This window comes from Misgurnus anguillicaudatus, chromosome 8, assembly GCF_027580225.2.
Source record: "Misgurnus anguillicaudatus chromosome 8, ASM2758022v2, whole genome shotgun sequence".
NCBI classification, from domain to species: domain Eukaryota; kingdom Metazoa; phylum Chordata; class Actinopteri; order Cypriniformes; family Cobitidae; genus Misgurnus; species Misgurnus anguillicaudatus.
The window spans coordinates 5,860,504-5,880,227 of NC_073344.2; the positions used below are offsets into that span (position 1 = coordinate 5,860,504).

Sequence of the window (19,724 nt, forward strand, 5' to 3'; positions counted from 1 at the left end):
TTGTTCTAAATCTGATCTCTAACAAAAGTCCTTTAGAAAAAAAGCAATTATTTCAGCTTTTTGTGGTATTTTTGAAGAAACCTACCCAGGGTTTCCCGCAGCACTTTGCAGTTCGGGCGGCCCACCTAAGCTGGGAAACCTTACCCCCTTAACTAGGCCGTCCCAAAAAAAGAATAAAATTTCGCTGCATAAAATACCGTGAAGTATACATCTCGGAGAATAGCGCGGACGCGCTTCACACCGCGAGCGGGTACACGTGCCGCACGGCTGAAATGAGATAAAGACGTGGTCCGTCAATGTCTGGAGGATAGCCAGTTGATAAAACAAGTGTCTGTGAGAACTGTAAGTGGACTTGTGTTTTGGGTTTATTTAAGCCTATTATTGTATTAATCTATAGTTCTTGCAAATTTAAAGTAAGTTAGCTGGTGATTTTGTTGTTTGAGCACCTGATAGCTAACGTTAGGTTGCACGTGCCTGTTGATTCAATATAATTGTTGAGCGCTCTTGCTCACGTTATTTAGGTGCATTATTTACATGCTACAGTAGTTACAATCCTTTAAAATAATGTAATTAATAGTGGGAAATAATCCGTTTTTACAATCTTTGTGCTATTTATCATCGTTCGCCAGACGTTCTACAACATCTGCTTCAGTTTGTGTTTATTAACTCTTTAGTTTCACTTCATCACGCAGCTATTTTCGTTAGAGGTATGTTAAAAACATTTTATTCATTAATAATCTAGTATGTGTTCATTTTCTGTCATAGTTTCTTCAAAATGAAGTTTTATTTGAGTGTTTTTAATAAAAATATTTCATTTTTATCATGACGCCTACGTACACCCCGCCCCTTTGATTGCCACGCCCCGCGGCCCCAAACACCCGCCCAACCCTAACACATTAACTAACAAATTTTCTGCGGGAAACCCTGTGTTTATATATTTATAGAAGAACATTTTCCTGGAAGGCATTTTGTGAAACTTTTGCGAAAATCACAAAAAATGCTGGCGGGCAACTTTTTAAATTTTTTTTTTAAAAAGGCTGGCGGGGGAATGAGTTAAGCTACTAGAACACCTTTGGCAGAGATAAAAAGTTAAGTCTATATCTGGGGTCTCCAACCTTTTTGTGAGCAAGGGCTACCACAATGGATAAAACAATCTGGAGGGCTACTTTTTGATATAATCTACTCAAAAAATTTGTTTTACTTATTGATTTTATTTTACTTGTTAATATTTTTATCATTGTTGAAAATGTTAACATACATAAAAGAAGCCAAGCTAATATAAAATATATGTAATAACTAAACATTAAAATTGAGGCAATTAATATAATGTGCTTTAACCCCGTGCCAGACCCCAATTGGGGACCCAACTGGTCTAGATTATGTTTCAGTCCAAGTGAATAACTACAAAACAAGTCCAAATAAGAAAATATGAAAATAAAAAAGAAAGCAACATAAACTTTTAGTCCAAATGCCGAGCTTGTGTGCTTTTTAAAAAATAAAAGTAAAGCAGCAATGAAACAGAATCACATTTTTATTTTGTGATTTGGATTTTGGACTTAAAGGTATAGTTCACACATTTCCTCACCCTTAACTTGTTACAAACCTGTACAAAAAAAACATTGACTTCCATAGTTACAAACACTGCTCAAAATATCTTCCTTTGTGTTCAGCAGAACAAAGACATCTATACAGGTCTGGAACATGCGGCAGAATTATAAATCATGACAGAATTATAATTTTGGGGTGAACTATCCCTTTAAACCTGCAACATCCACATGAGCAACAAGGCTCAACGTGTCATAATAACTAAGCACACATGCTTCCCCCCAAGGCTCCAAAAACCAGGTAAAATTTCCAAATTATTTTCAAGAGCCTGAAATAAGTGTTTACCTTACCATGACCTTGCAATTGCTCAGAATCTCAGCATGGGGTCTGAAGTGTGGGGTGGGTGAGGGAAGAATGTGGCACTGAGGAATGTAGGAGTTCTGCTGACTGGTGTCCTGTGTCCTATGCTGACAGAGCACCAGGCTTTATAGCTACTGGCTATCGTGCTGAGCTCCATGCACACACAATAAGGTGCTTGTCATAAATTTAGCCAAGTACCAAACGTACAAATGTTCAAGCAAAAGACATCACCTCACCGCAATTGTGCCATTGTCAGATTTTGACAATGGGAGTTTGTATAACACATACATATGCTGTGGACAGGACTTGGCTTGTACAAGAACAATAATATGACTAAAGGATTTGTGTTTAACTTAAGCAGCACCAAAGAATGTGATTCAACAACACCAGCTATGACAGAAGTGCAGCTAACCTTGGACGAACACTGTATTTTAGTACAAACAACAGAGCATGAACATCAACATCAGGAGTGAATTCCCCATGAACATCTGAATTTCTGCCCCTCAAGGCACTAGAGTAAAAACTGAATAAATTAAAAATTATGCTGCTATCATATTTCAAATATCAAGAGGTCTACCACTGAGAAGTCTTAAAATTACTACGGTCTTCCCTTAAACTAAAAACTGTTCCATGGCAATAAAAAACACTTCATGGGGAAAGCCCACTCATATAAACCACTGTGAATGGCATAATCTGTGCTTACACCATAATCTGTACTTAAAACTATTGTCTAACATATATTGTGCTGTCTGAATGATACTGACATTTGTGATATTATTTCAAATACTTTTGTTTCTCATCAATTGTTGTAATGACACAATTCATTCCAGAGCTGGTTGGTTTGGATCAAGGCTTGGAGCGCTTAACGATTTATCAATGGAAGGAAATGAATAAAAAAACACTTTTGGAAACAAAGCTGCTCAAAAAACAGCTGTTCACTGTTGTGCTCTTTTCCTTCCACACCACAAGTGAGTTTATTTCCAAGGTCAGCCTACACAAAAAACATTCTTTTAACACCAGGATTTAGAGCGGTCTAAACGTGTGTGTTTGTATTTGCATTGAGCTTGAAAAAAATGAGAACAAAGGTCATACTTTGCATACTTTAGGGCGCACTAAGGGGCATAGCCAGAATGTTTTTCAGGGGTGGCCAGGTAAGACCCAGTGAGTTTATACGGGTGGCCAAAGAAAAGTCACTACAGACATCATTTCTGTAAAACGTATACACAAAGGATTTAAGTTAAACAATTTATTTCCAATGCAATACAAAAGAAGGGAAATATATGCTGACAATTTCAGAATAAAATTGTTGGTAGCTCATCTTTCACAAAAAATGTAATGTCTAAAGGGCTCGTTATAGTCGTGCGTAGGTCCTACGGCGTAGGTTCCTCGTCGGTTTTCATGTATACTTTTGCGTCGTCGTCGACGTGCAAACACACGCACAGACCGCTGGTAGGCAGTAACCACGCGTGTAACCACAGTAGCAGCGCGACCGTCAAAGAAGAAGAAGCTTGGCAAGTTAACCCACAAACGAAGAAGAAACAGCAACACTGCAATGATGGAAGTAAATAAACAGTGACTTTTGTTGCAGTTTGAGTAAAATCACTCCTCAACTTGGCTCATCTTTGTTTTCACCATCGCAAACGGAAATACCTATGACGCAGTTTTTTTACCTGACGGGAGGGGTTCTGGTGAACCAATCACAGCGCTTGAGAGATAAATCCATTTTTTAACATTTTTGTCAAAACATGTTTATTATTATGTTATCACGTTATTATTTTGTTTTATGGTGCTACTTAGCTGTATTTTTTAAGTCATGAAGGTTTAAATCAAAACAAACCAACTGCAGTTGCATTGAAATTAATTGGAATGCACAACCAAAAAACAAGATTTCTGAACACAAGATTTATCTCGTTTTGCAACGAAACTCTTCATATATAGATATAGTAACATGTCACAGTATTGTGCTTTTAAATGAACATTTGTTTAAAGTTACTGTGGCTGTTACACATAAAGCACTTCAGACCAGTAAAATATCACATGCCCAGGACTTATAAACACATTCAGATTATAGTGAATGTAGATGATATTACATTGGTTGTCAATGGTTTATCGCATTCCACACGCGACCCAACGCAATTAATCAGAATGTTATTTTTCATGACCCACCTGACCCCTGTATTATCCGCACATCACTTGCGCCTGGACTTCTACACCCAGACATTTGTCCCATAATGGTGGTTCCCAGCTGTTCAGCACCAAAATACAGCGCCAAAACAAAAAACTTAGTTCGGCGCCGTGCGACTGAATGAAGTATAAAATCAAATTAACGAGAGAATCACAAATAAATTATATTAAATAGTTAAATTCAGCAATGCTACTTTTATCAAATCAGATTAGTTCTTCTTAAATTTAAAGATATAAAATTATTATTACACACTTACTGAAAATGTATATTATTATTAATACTACACAGATTATTCATGTAGTTTCAGCTAAAATCACATTCACGCAGATTGATTTTTTTAAACACGTGATACCCAAGAACCAACTTAATATTTTTAATTAAAAAGAAAAACGATATTGGAATGGGTTAAATAGCTAATTTTAATTATGTTAAATTTAATTGGGATCAGAATAAATTTTTAGTGTAGCTACTGGCTAGAGGTCAACCGATATGGGTTTTTTATGGCCGATGTCAATATAAAGAAAGCTGTTTGATCGACTGCCGATTTCAGGCCGATATAACACAAATGTTCACAGTAAAAAAGAGACAAAAAGAAAATTTGTGAAACTAAATCTGACATCTTATGGTACTGTTTGAATAAGTGTGTTAAACTAGTGTGGTGTTGTGTGTGACACAACATAACGTCATGTTAAAAAGTGAACAATGATTGGTCATTTTACTGTCTGTCAGACTTTTGGCTTTACATTAAGTGACACTGAATGTCGTTTTCATTACAAACATCAAATTCAAGTAATAGAGAAATTTACTGGCCGATTGAAAAGATTTATTGGCCAATGCCGATAATAATAAAAAAATCCAAATATTGGCCGATATATTGGCCTCTGCAATATAATTGTCCTATCACTATTACTATCACCTGTTTGATACCAGGTTTTGCTACTTCAACTTCCTGTACCTAAAGGAAATATATCAACACATGAAAGAAAACTGCAATTGTCAGTGATTTTATGCACTCTTTTAAAACATTTAAGTGACATTAAATTCTGCATGATACCTACGCTGAACATGTATGGACATGCATTGCTTGCAATCAAGCTCTTTCAAAACAAGTACCATGAAAGCTGCTAGAAATTCAACTTATCACAACTCATTGCTTTGTTCTTGCCACTCCTAAAATGAAGTAATAATTAGGGATGCACCGATACAACTTTTTCATTTCCGATCCGATTATTCCAATACCAGACAATGTGCGTATCGGTCGATACCAATACCTGTCGATCCGATACTACTGTATTTTACTTGAACAATTTAAAATTGCACACACGCGCACACACACACATTCTGGTTTGCATGTTTTGTGGTGACAATCCATAGACGTAATAGTTTTTATACTGTACAAACTGTATATTCTATTCCCTAACCCAAACCCTAACCCCAGCCAGCACAGAAAACTTCTACCTTAGATTTTCAAGAAACCTCATTCTTTTTGATTCATAAGCTTGTTTTCTCATGGGGACCTCAAAATGTCCCCACAAGGTAAAAATTTACTGGTATTCCTATCTTTGTGGGGACATTTCCCCACAACGTGATAATTACCAGGTACACACACACACACACACACACACACACACAAAATGTTAAATGTGTATAGTGCTTTCTAGATCTAGTATAATTTCAAATTTAAAAACAAATAATTATTTATTAATCATGGCAGTGTTAGGAGAACATATAATAGGTATGTTTGATCAAATAAGTATGCTAAATATATTTTCCATAATTGCGCAAAACTGTCACAGTAAAAAAGCTTTAGTGTGCAGATGGTTATTTTGGGAATTATGCACTTGACTGGACCTTTTATAAGCTTCCTGGGCGCACAATTGATGCACTTGAATCATCATCTCATGGGAATCCTCGCACCGCAATGGAAAGTGTGGTCAGCACGAAGTGAATTGCATCCATCCAACAGCTTTAGTGAGACTTTATAAAATCAGATCTTTAAAAAAGCCTACTGTTTTCGTGTGTGTGCACGTGTGAATGACGCGTTTCCGTGAACATAACATAAATATCTTAAAATGTGCTTTTGATTTGTCACATAAAGCTATTGAGTGTATTAAGAAGACTTTGAATATAGCTTGTCAGTAACAACCACGGGTAATGCACAGTATTGGAATTGGATCTGTTAGTCCGCTATCCAATCCAACCAAAAAGCCCGGATCGGCCCACTACCGGTCCAAAATATCTGATCGGTGCATCCCTAGTAATATTTTTTTTGAATCCTCTCTAATCATTTAGCATGTGGGTGAAGAGCTCTTCTCACAGTCAGTTTATTTACGGGTTGGTGCATAACTGATGAATCCAACAGCAGGTAGATTTACCAATGTTCATTAAATGGCCCGCCTTTTAGAGACTGCATTCCATGAAAAGATCGCCCAAATGAAAAACAAACACGCGCAGCTTGTGAAAGGCTACACAGTGTATGCAAACAATGTAAGACTGGGTTATTGGGGTTTATTGAGACAGAGGATTTAAAATAATGCTATGAAAACCTTTGGCAAATGAAAGGTATGAGAAGTATGAGAGGAATTCTAATTAATTCCATTTCCAGTATAAATACACTGTTTAAATAAAGCTGCTTCCAAATCGATCTTTCAGCTACATACACCTACATGTATATGTACTATATGTACAAAAAATATATAAACTTAAGTCATTTATGACCTTCTCTATCCTGTTCTTCAACCTCTCACTTAAAAGGTCTGATTAATTCTTTACCCCTTTAAGAACCTTAGGTTGCCTTCAGTATTACCGCCAATTTCTATGATTATGTGTTTATGTCACCTAAACAACCACATAAGTTACAACACTACAAGTGTTGTACGGAGCGATCACACTAGCCAAACGTACCGTACTTTGGGGGTCTAACATACTCGGGTATGGTCTGGTACGCATAGTGTTGAGTACACCCTAAAAAACTACTCCTTCAGATCCACTTGCTTCTAAAACTAAACGTCAGTGGGCCCAGCCAATAACACGATGATATGCAATTAGGTGATGTATCTTGCTGTAGGACAGGTCATTAAAAAAATTAATTTGCCCTTGTGATGTCACAGTTTCAGCAGTCTTAAACTCTGCTTTTCCCGGAGAACAATTACAAAAATCCTTTTTTTGAAGATGTAGAGGTTGTTTTAAGGTATGAAACTTGCAAGGTAGATGATACGAAAACTCTAGCTCCCCTAGAGTTAAACATTTGATTCTTACCGTTTTGGAATCCACTCAGCCGATCTCCAGGTATGCCGCTAACACTTTTAGCATAGCTTAGCACAATCCACTGAATCTGACCAGACCACCAGCAGCGTTTAGAAGAGTCTCGATACTTTTCCCACTCAAAACCTGACTCCTCTGTAGCCACATCATGTACTAAGGCCGACGGAAAATAAAAATTTGCGATTTGCTAGGCAGATATGTCTAAGAACTATACTCTCATTCTGATGTAATAATCAAGGACTTTGCTGCCGCAACATGGCTGCAGGAGGCACAATGACACCACACAGTGCCCGAAAACAGTCCCCTGCTATTGAAAGATGCTAAGGGGACCACTTTCGGCTGATGTGCAACATGACTGCGCCTCCTGCAGCCATGTTACAGCAGCAAAGTCCTTGATTATTATGCCAGAATGAGAGCACAGTTCTCAGCCACATCTGCCCAGAAAATCGCAACCCCTAACCTTCCGTCGATGTAACCACAGAAGAGTCACGTTCCAAATAGGAAAAATATCCAAACTCTTTGGTTATTTTTGAACGCGATGCCAATGGTCCAATCAGATTCTATGGATTATGCTAAGCTATGCTAAAAGTGGTAGCGCCAGACCCGGAAATCGGCTGGATGGATTCGAAAACAGTAAAAATCAAATGTTTAACTCTAGGGGAGCTGGAAAATGAGCATATTTTTTAAAAAGTAGAGTGTTCCTTTAAGGGAAAGATTCCTCATTTTAACACCCCTTTAAAGGTGACAAATCTGCACTACTAGCAACGCCAAACAGAAGTCCAACCACATAGCTATGTTCTAAAATGACACTTTATCACTTTCCCAGCAAGTTTTGCATGGACAACAACTACTCGCATATATTAATCTAGCTATATCCATGTGAACGTAAGCGAAACCAAAAAATAAACTGGGTCTGACTAACAGGCCACATTTTTAGGTAGCATCCATAAAAACGTATCTTAACGGCACACCGTTCATGATGAGCTAATAGTCTGCTAACAGGTTACAATGACCTCATTTAGAGTGCAGGAGAAATTCAAAGAATTAGATGAGGCCTAACAAAAAAAGTCCAAGGCACAGTACAAAGTTTCAAACTTGTCCGGGTTTCACTAATCCTACCGAAATTTATCCCAGATGCTGTATCATGCAAGTCCACAGGCTTCAGGCTGTCAAAGATAATTCACTGCATTTGGATAATCAAACAAAGCTCCAGCATTCCTGTGCTGTTCCTGGCACTGCCAGTTTGCCTTTGGAATCTCAAAGAATGTAGTGAAACAATCCACTAAAAAACACATAGTTGGAAAATAAATAACTACACTGTGAAATAGTGGTAATGAACTTAACAGGAGTCTGCAATCAGTCTATTATCCCTGACAAAACAACTTAATTTCAACCTTGGACTTGTGTGGCTGTGATAAGTCATTGCTGTAATGTCTCTTAACTGTTGTGTTTGTTTACGCTTCCTACAACCCTAAACTGGTCTGCCTTTGGGTTTTGTTCATCAGTCCTTAAACTTTTATCATGTTCTCTTTTGTAAAGGCGTCTGACTTTTAAAATGTGCTTAAAATATATCTTAGGGAACAGACAGCTAGGCCTTTTGAAGTTCCTTACACTTGTCAGCATATAATTGTCGCATCATTAACAGATGTCTGTCACATGATGAATGGAGGTCTGGAGGATGGATAAAATCCAGACGTGAACATAAAATTTTTACTTCACAAAGGTGAGTACAAACCTCCAGACCATATCACTGTAAGAATAATTATTGAACCAATTTAATGGGTAGTTCACACAAAAAGTGAAAATTATTTTATTATTTACTCACTTTCATGTTGTTATAAACCTGTATACATTTCTTTGTTCTGATTAATATGAAGGAAGATATTTTTGAGGAAAACGATCATAAGCCCCATTGACTTCCATAGTATTGTTTATCCTACTATTGTAACTCTGATCGGTTTGGTTACAAACATTACTCGAAATATCTTCCTTTATGTTCATCAGAACAAATACATTTTTACTGGTTTGTAACAACATGAGAGTAAGTAAATGATAAAAGAATTTTCATTTTTGGGTGAACTATCCCTTTAACAAATGCTCTAAATGACATCTGCTCCACAGTTGAGAATGTTCACTTTTTAAGACATAATTTTTTTAATTCTTATGTTACAGAAACCTTAATAATATATATTTTTTAAGTTGTGCTAGACTGGCAGATTAAGTACAAGAGGCAAATGTGCCCAGAATAAAAAAAAAATGGACTTAGTAATGTTGTTGGCTGATCAAATTGTCAGGAACATGCACAATACAAGGGTTGTTCAAGTCAAACCAGGACTTTTTGTCTCTGGTTTGACTTGTTCTGGTTAGACCCTTGTATGTTATCCTTTTACCAGCAATAAAAAGGATGCAGGTCAGCGGATGGGCACAGCACGTACAAGGACTTTTCCAGGACGAAGTGCACTACACCTTAAATAATGTGATATTTGTAGACAACAGTTTAGCACATTGTTTGTAATACAAGCCCAATCCCAGGCAGGTAACAGTTTTTTGAACTGCAGAGAAAGCTGTTGTGCCTGTCATCTCGCGTTGTATAAATATCTATATACCCATCAATCTATCGTTTGATCAATCAATTTAATCTATCTACCCATCCATCCATCTTCATAGCCAATGACTAAACACCAAAAAGAACTTACTAAAGTATTATCAAATGCAATATCTAGTACAGTAACAGTACCAGCTATTTATTTTTTTACATTTTCTAGTGTAAGCTTTTTTAGCGGTATTAATATAATGTAATAATGGTTAAATAAAAGAAGAACGAAAAATAAATGAAGTTCAAGGAACTGTTATAAATAAAGAACACGCATACTCTACGTTTTTACTGATCATGAGGCCATCCGATATGTTTGAGACTTTGAGAGCTCAAAAGCTGATATATCCAATACAAAAGTAATCCCCATGACTGCTGGTGACATATTGACGTCTTGTGAAGCAAGTCTGTTTTTGCAAGAAATTTAAAGGACAAGTTTGGTATTTTACACTTAAAGTCCTGTTTTCAGATTGTTTATGATGAAATAGAATGGTTTTGGCTGGCCCGTGAATTTTCAGTTTCTGTGTATCACCCCCCACCTCTACAATGGCTGCATAGGTGCACTGGAACAATCCTTCCTAAAATGCATTAAACTTTTGTGTACAAAGACGTGAAATTCACCGAGTGGTCAGGGGTGTTCACTGATATGCTCACACAAAAATACTTTCCAACAGGCGTTTTATCATTCATTGTAAACTTGTGGACCTATTGTTCCAAACGCCTCACACCCGTACATTCTTCCGTTGAGAGCTTAAATATATGACACTCCAGCCCAGTTGGTGGCAATATTCCACCTTTGCCAAATGCTTAAGCAAATTATTATTAAGCAAATTTAGCAAATACATTTAAAGAACTCAGTCACTATTGACAGACAGCTAAACTGAAATCTCTAAAAACAGGTGCAAAGGTTAATTTACAGCAAGATCTGCCATCATATGATCCTTTAGGAAAAACAAGAAACTTTTAAGGGTTTCAACAAGGGGGGTAAAAAGCTTCAGTACATTATTAACTGCTCTCACCGACTCTTGAAGTGTGACGGTATCTTCAGGGCACATCGAAATGTTTCCTGATGAAAAAACTTCCAAAGACATGAAAAGCCACAGATCCACTCAGCCTTGCAATCTGCAAACTATCCTTTAAAGGTGTGTGCTAACAAATCCAAGTATTTATTCCAACAAACGTCACAACTTGATATTCTAGAGCTTAGCTAAAGCAAGAATTTTACTTTTGAAAGTCACATGCGCATTTATTTAAAGTACAGTTTAGAGGTGGTCACCAGAGCTTACAGCACTGTAAAGTTCTGCCTTTTCTAAATGCTGAATGAACTAAATTTGCCTTAAAAAACTACACACAATTCACGAAAGACACCAGCAAATTCCACACTGAAATAGAGCATGTAAACTTGCCGTATTTATCTACAAGGTCTTTCAGAGTTGATAAGTAACCAGAAAAGCACACAAAAAGTTTCGGTCACTGTTCAATAAAAGTTTCAAGAGCCAGCAAGTGATCAAAGTATCATCCCCAAAAGCATAAAGCTACAAAACAGACTATATGTAAGCAATAAGGTACGAGAGGCTGTGCTGTATCGTGAATAAGTAACGGCTGAAGGGCGTTGTTAGGCACGACGCGAAGCGGAGTGCCTGCAACCCCTTCAGCCGTTACTTATTCACGATACAGCACTTGCCTCGAGTACCCTACCGCTTTTATAAAATGGTTGCCACACAATATTAAAGTAAAAAAAATATTAGTGCAACTTTCATGAAGTTAAATCAATAAAAGCATTCCTTCCGCTAGAAAAAATAGTCCCTGACTGCGAACAACAACATGAAAGCTCAAATAAAAACAACAAACTGTTCTCAGACTTTGTCTCATTATATGTTTATGTGTTGCTAAGGGTGTTGCTAAGGGCGCAGTGATATTAAATAGAACCGTTGGGTGAAGTGGTCATAGCAGTGTTTTATTGTGAATAAAGCACACCTATTGACCAATCAGAATCAAGGACTGGAACTAGCCGTTTTATAAAAAGACAATAATTTTAAACAAGGATATATCCACTGCCAATTATTATTTGGCAATCTTTAAAGAAATGACATAGCATTAGGGATGCATATCAATTAATCGCGATTAATCTATAGCAGAATAAAGGTTTTTGTTTACATCATATGTGTGTGAACTGTGTATAATAATTATGTATATATAAATATGCACACATGCATGTATAATTTTAAGAAAAAAATATATTTATATACTAAGTATTTATATTTATATATAACATAAATTATACATAAATATACAAATGTATATACATATGTAAACATTGCTTAAATATATACATGCATGTATGTGCATTTAACTATACAAAGTTATTATACACAGTACACACACATATATGATGTAAACAAAAACTTTTATTCTGCTATAGATTAATCACGATTAATTGATATGCATCCCTACATAGCATAGAGAGTGACTACATGCACCACACCAAAAATTCTTTCTATACAAAGACATTTAAACAGACCATGTAGAATCAGACGTTTAATATTTTAAGTGTAAAAGAGCACAAACACGCCTACACAAGACAATAATAGTAGTTTATTTCTGTGGTTTAGTTAGATTACAATCATATCAGCAGCGAACTGTGACGTAGTCCATAAAAACATACAGCTGACTAAGTTTGTGCCGACAGACACTATCAACGATAGTGAGATATATGGCCGATAGTGAGTCTTTGCTCATTAGTGTTTCAAATTGTTATTATTGTTATGCTTTTATTATTATTATCATTATAGTTTCACATTAACATTCCCGCATAACCCGCACTTGCGACACCAACGTGCATTGCATGCTTTTCCTGGTATGAGGGAGCTTGAGGGCTTCCTGGCATGAGGGAGCTTGTAATGGCCGCAGGAGTTTAAAACCAGTAAGTGAGTTGTTCCCACTCCCTGGCACACAAGAAATTTCAGAGCGCCTGGGCATCAATGACACACTCGGATTACATGGCATCTTGTTTAAGAAGGTTGTGATCGTTACAGTATCGTCAGCTGCCCTCAGAGTAAATCAACTTTGGAATTGGATTTGGTGTAAATTTGGTGTTATGGTTTTAATGCTTCAATGCATAATTTCTCATTTGTTGGGAATCTGCAGATCCAAATCCAGTCTAAATCAGCAACGTGATTTATGTTGAAACATTTCTGTTTTTATTTAGTTAAAACAAATGTGGCAGATATATAACGTGGCGGCTGGTGATATCTTTTGCAAGGGCGCATGTATGTGTGTGGCTCGTCATTTCAAAATATGTGTTCGGCGTGTCATGTGAATCTATGTGCATCACGCATGATTTCAAAATACGAGGTTGCTGCAGACGCTTCAAAAGGGTATATGATAAAAGAGACGCTTGTGTTTGCCAGATACTCGCTTAATCTCATGTGTAATCAGAGTTTAGGGTTAAGTGAGTGTCTTGCGAGTATTACGTGAGCGTCAATGTGGCACTTGGTCTGAAAAGGGATCTCATTAAAGTGGAAAATAAAGTTTTCTTTTAATTGTCTTTATAATTCTCACAACAAAATGCCTTACAATGGCCAAAAAAGTAAATGGATTAATGTACTCTCATTACTTCAGATAGCAGAATGTCTCACAAGATAATAAACTCCTTGTATTGTCAACAAACTTTATAGGCATTTGGGTGTAAAAACCCAAAGAGAAACCACTGTCTGTTCCACTCAAGTACAAATTGTAAGCATTTTTTGTTGCTTTTATTGCCCATGCTTGTTGTCTCTCTATAAATTGTGACAAACTTATCCAAACAGTCAAAGCCACAGATGAAGTGTTGTAGCTGAAGTTGAATTTTGTAAATAAAGCAGAAAGTAACAGCTTGTCACTATTCAAGGTCCATTTAGTATCATTTACGCATGGAAAAACAGTCGACATATCCAATAATCTTGGCCAAGAATGGTTTCTCCGTGAAACTGACTTGCAGATGTCATGCAATGTGAGGGATTGAGACAACCATAAAGTAGTTTATGAAATGTTAAGATACTGTATATTAAACATTATGCTCTATGTAAAAGATTGAAACGATTCCAGGACAATAAATCCAAAGATTAAAAATAATGTATGCGTTGGCCGGGAATCGAACCCGGGTCAACTGCTTGGAAGGCAGCTATGCTAACCACTATACCACCAACGCGATACAGCATTTTGAAATGGTGAACCAGCAATGGTGAGGAAACTGTTTACCAAACATGAAACTAATACAACAGATACTACCATCCTGATTTCCTTCAATGTGAAACCCAAACATGAGAATTTAAGTATTAGTATTGGAATATAAATATTGGAAATTAGTACAGTGGTCATGCTATACAATGTGATTCACAACAATAACTTGGAATATATGTTATATTATCGTTAATTTACCTTTACTTACACAAATGTTTCTCTTACACACAAAAACGTTATTATTATGTGTTACTGGCAGAGTTATATCGATAGCTTTACATCAACTTTTTAAGAAACTAACTACTAAGGTTATGGAGTGAGAGTTTCACCGATCCCGCCACTATTTATATTATTTCTATACCAACAATACCTGAATTTACTTACTCTGGACATTATCAAGTTATATACACCAATAAAAGCTTGTTTTGTCCACCCATTGTTTGTTAACCCTAAAAGTGCAAATGATTTACCTTAGTTATAAGAAGAGGTTCTCGGTGCTCCAGTCCACCTCGGAGAGTAAAACCCCAAGGTGCACCCCCAGAGAGAGTCACATCCACCAGTTTCAATCCCTCTCCATTAGCATGATGTTCATCAAAACTCCCAGACCTGTCTGAAGTGTAGATGATCCTTTGATCTCCTTCAGGAAACCTACTAGAGTCCAAAGGGTACTGGTTGATCGTGTCCATTTCAAACACAGTCTGTGTTCCAAAAAAAGAGAAGAATATGGCAGCTTTCTTTGTAAGAAAAATACTGAGATCAAATTCTACATCGTTTTCCACATCACCGTCAGCGGTTTAAAAAAATATAAAAGCAACAGGTAGCTGAGCCCATCATCTCCTTTGGCTGATACATGAATGTCTCCTTGGATACTTTGTTTCCTCCTCTGGACGAGGCTCTGTCCATCATTTGAAAGCAATAGTACAGGAGGCGCGGTTTACATTTCCAAAACAACCCAAACTTTTATGTTTATGTTCCTATTGTTAAAAAAACACGATAATGAGAAACACGAAACTTGTTTCCGTTTATAGTTGTATCTGACTCGGTTCTTTATGTTAGCATTAGCCAGAGGATTCGGCACAAGTTTCTCTCGCCATTGAAAATAAATAATTCCAAAAATAATTAAAAACGTTCACGGCGTTGGTTTAAGAGTACACACCCGTTCGGATTCAACTCGTAAACCCCAATTACTCATCAGTCATATATGTTCGACGTGTTCATACTGAAGCTTTCAGTTGTCCAGTCCCGGTTTAAATGTGGAGCTAGTCAGCTAACCGCGAGTCTTATTCAATCAACAAGTGGATCAACTGCACTTTTTATCCATCGTGGGAGCCACATTACAATTTCTCCGATTGCTATTCAAATAGAAACCACATTTGTATTTACGTTTTTATCCTACGCACAACGAATTTAGAGTTCAGGCACAAAAGCTGAAACGTTGAATGGCAGGACGCTGATCTTTTGGGTTAGTATGGATTACAAGCACAGGAGGGGGAGAGACTCATCTACCTGTTCGCTGATCATTAAATCAGATGAGTAGCAGCAGCGACCTCTACTGTTCACGGTTTGCGGCTGCAGTCATTTTCAAGCGAATAAGTTATAAAAATATTAAAAATAAATATGTAAAAATATTTAAGCAACGTCTGGTATTAATAAAAGGAAACAGTTTCTATTGTCTTCATATTCAAACACTGCAAAATATAAGTGCTTACAAGGAAGACATAACACGATTCTGCTGTAATCTAGTGTATTGTATCAGCATCGCCATATGATAAAAACATGTAATAGATTAAATTTGAGGCTAAAATAAAATCTAGAAATTTATTTTTTGTCTTAATGAAGAAGATTTGTAGATTTGTATTTGCCACGAAGATAAACACACAAACCCACAAAACAATGAATCGAAAGGTTTCATGCAAGTAGTCCTCCCATAGAGGGCGCTCTTTGGTAGTTTTTATTTAATTCCTCTGTGCAGTTCATCGTTTCAAATTGTGTGAGAGCAAGGTCCCAAAATGGACTCAAGCTTTTCGTTTCACTTAACCTGGCCAGGTGGATTTTGTACAAATGTGGAATTTGTTTCAAGTTGTGCTGAACAGTAAAACTACCTAACATGTTTAATTCTGATAGAATACTAACTAGTCTTAAAAGGAATGTTACAATAGTATGCACACTAAGCTTTTTGTGTGGTCGGTAAAAACTAAAAGCATACATTTTGTGATTACATATACATAATCAATATAGAGATACACTTTTTTTGCAATCCTAAAGGGTAGAGATCATCTGTGGTTGACAGAGGAAATGCATATGCAAAATAATCCTAACCCTAATTTGCACTCTTTGGTAGGCTATGGGCATTTTTTGTCCTAACTTTATAAATGTAATACAGTATACCTCTAAAATGTACTGCCAGCTCAAAATGTTTTTAAATTGTAACCACAAGTTCATATAAAAAATATAATAAAAGTATCTTTATATTGAAAGTCATTATGCCTTGGTGTTCTTTAAAAACGACAGGGGTGATGAGATGTTGAGTGTTTCTGAGTCATTGTTAGTTAAAATGTTAAGCTGCTATACTTGACACTCTTCCATTTTGTATAAACAATGTTTGGCAACAACCTTGAAAGTATCTACCATCATCAAGGACAACCCCTGAAGCCTGGATTCCTTTTCAAAATTCTCAGCATTGATCTATTGCTTTAGTTTTTCTCTAACAAAGAACAGATTGATGTAATGTTTATATTGATTTGAAGCATGATGGCCTGTGAAAACAGGTTTAAGAACCTTTTCCAGCTGGCTTTGCACAAATCTATGGGACTGACCTTTAGCTTACCCCATAAAATGTGTGTAGTGTATCAGCTATTCAGCTATTGAATTATTGCTTAGTTTGCGTTTTCATAACTCAGGAAATTTAATGGATTATAAGTTGTGTTTCATATAAATATCAGCTTTCTCGGTCTTAGATGTTTCTCCTGAAAGAGATGGAATAGATAAAAATACAACAATTGTTTAACACATTCAAATGAAAGAGTTATAAAAGTTATGTAAATTACATTGGAGATGGACAAAAATGTACATTTGCTCCCTGCAGTTCTTTGCAAAATTGTTACACATATAGGAGCATCAGAAAGATGAATGGTTTGAAAAATAAAATTCATATAAATAACTTGAGTAGCACATGATTTGGTGAACATTGCTTTAGATTTGTCTGTTATGTCTCATTATGTCTCATTATGTCTCTATTAACAGAGGAGCCATATGGAGATTAGTAGCCTACAGCACTTCTGTTTGAAGCACTGGGTGGGACAAGCAAACAGCAACTATGTATTAGTTCCATTAGATTAGCAATGTTAAATGCTCTGCTAGGTTAAATGTTATTTAATATATTGAAATGACCAAAATATCCTAATGTGTATATCACAATATGCATATCAACTGTTTGCATTAACTGAATGTTTTTTTTTTCAAAGTTATATGTAGTCAAAGTTTGCAGATTGGAGAGACTGACACACAATGTTAGTGTGTATGCAGAAGTTTTGTGAATGTTTGTTATATAATTTTCAGTTTTTAAATATACTGTAGTATTTCAGTTAACTAAATTTTTGGAAAATTACTATAGGATGATTGGGATCAAATTATTATTCATAATTAGATACTGTAAAGATATGTCAAGGTAAATACATCAGATCCATATGTATAGTACATTTATAATGATCTCTGTGATACATTTGTTTTTATTTATTAAATTTGCAATGAAATTGAAATGAAAAGCTGACAATTGTTGTGGAATATTGTGGTATTTTAAATATTGTTGTGTTTTATGTGGTATTATGACTTATCTGTGAGCTTCATTATTTAAAAAAAAAATCATGTGCCCTCATAATCTTAATAAAAATGCAAATCTCCTCCTCTCCTCGAAACAATCTCTCTTCCAATCAAATGGTATGGCAGGTGGGCGGGGTTCTGGGAAAAGATTGCAGCGATTAACAAATAGCAACATGACTCAACTTCAAACGATATATATGCATTCTTGTTACACTTCAGATCATCAAACAAATGTAAATATTAATCAAAGATAACACAAGTAAACACAACATGCAGTTTTTAAATAAAAGTTTTATTATGAAGGACACCCCTTAGCAGCAACAACTGCAATCAAGCGTCTGTTACAGCGCTGTGGAAGAATTTTGGCCCACTTAGCAGAATTGTTGCAATTCAGCCACATTGAAGGGTTTTTGAGCATGAATCATCTTTTTAAGGCTATGCCACAGCATCTTAATAGGATTGAGGTCAGGGCATTGACTACTTCATTTTGTCTTCATTTTGTTTTTCTTCAGCCATTCAGAGGTAGACTTGCTGGTGTGTTTTGGATCATTGTCCTGCTGCAGAACAAGGTTTCCCTCAGCCCTTTGCAGTTCAGGCGGCCCGCCTTAGCATCTCTGAGAATAGCGCAGACGTACTTCACACCGCAAGCGGGCACGCGCACTACACGTCCGAAATGAGAGAAAGACGTGGTCCCTCACTGTCTGAAGGATAACTAGCCAGTTGATAAAACATCTCGGAGAATAGCACGGGCGCACTTCACACCACGAAGTCTATAGTTCTTGTTTATTTAAAGTAAGTTAGCTGGTGATTTTGTTGTTTGGGCAACCTGCTAGCTAGGTTGCACATGCCTGTTGATTCGATATAATTGTTGAGCGCTCTTGCTCACGTTATTTATATGCATTATTTACATGCTACAGTAGTTACACTCCTTTAAGATAATGTAATTTATAGTGGGAAATAATTAATTTTTACAATCTTCTTGCTATCTATCATTGTTCGCCAGACGTTCTACAACATCTGCTTCAGTTTGTGTTTATTAACCCTTTAGTTTCACTTCATCACGCAGCTATTCCCGTTAGAGGTATCTGTTAGAAACATTTAATTCATTAATAATCTAGTATGTGTTCATTTTCTGTCATAGTTTCTTCAAAATTAAGTTTTATTTGAGTGTTTTTAATAAAATATTTTAATTTTCATCATGACGCGTATGCCCGCCCCTTTGATTGACACACCCCCGGACCCACCCATTCCTACCACCTTAACTAACACATTTTTTATAATATTAGTATAATATGTTATTGTAAAAGCAGTACACAGAAAGATACACAAACACATATGGCTGTAAAGTTTTGATACACAAACACATATGGCTGTAAAGTTTTGATACACACACATATATGGCTGTATAGGTAAAGTTTTGAGACACAGGCACCGCTAAGAGTACATACAGTAAGTGATGGGTGCTGTCCTTGGCACTTGACAATTCTGAACATTTTGAACTTAACAACACAGTAAATAAAGGTTCAAAAAGTTTGATTGATTAAGATTTAGCTCTAATACTCCTATCCAAAAGCACTTGCCTAACCCTGGCAAATGCACGCTGAAGTACAAATCAGCTGAGCAATTTATTCATTGCAGATATAATTTACTAAAACCCAAGGCCAATATGCTTATATATACTTGGTTATGTCTTAAACATGGTTCTGGAAATTATCCTTGCAGATGATCATTTATATT

The 19,724-nt window shown here is 36.3% G+C and overlaps 1 protein-coding gene and 1 non-coding gene across 8 annotated transcripts in view; both read right to left on the reverse strand.

Annotated features, from left to right (window-relative positions):
* shroom2a (shroom family member 2a) overlaps positions 1-15,655 on the reverse strand; it is a 58,056-nt gene extending 42,401 nt beyond the window's left edge. For 4 of the 7 annotated variants that reach the window (XM_055212483.2, XM_055212482.2, XM_055212491.2 and 1 more), the window contains exon 1: positions 14,639-15,655. In XM_055212483.2, coding sequence (XP_055068458.2) covers positions 14,639-14,854 — 216 coding nt within the window. In that variant the 5' untranslated portion in view covers positions 14,855-15,655. Of the gene's footprint in view, positions 1-1,895; positions 2,052-2,136; positions 2,493-10,948; positions 11,338-14,638 lie in introns of those variants that run through there. The other 3 variants (XM_055212487.2, XM_055212486.2, XM_055212484.2) reach the window with 3 other exon arrangements.
* Positions 14,065-14,136, reverse strand: trnag-ucc (transfer RNA glycine (anticodon UCC)). The gene has a single exon. It is a non-coding gene; the product is annotated as a tRNA-Gly (tRNA).
* Positions 15,656-19,724: the final 4,069 nt, after the last annotated feature.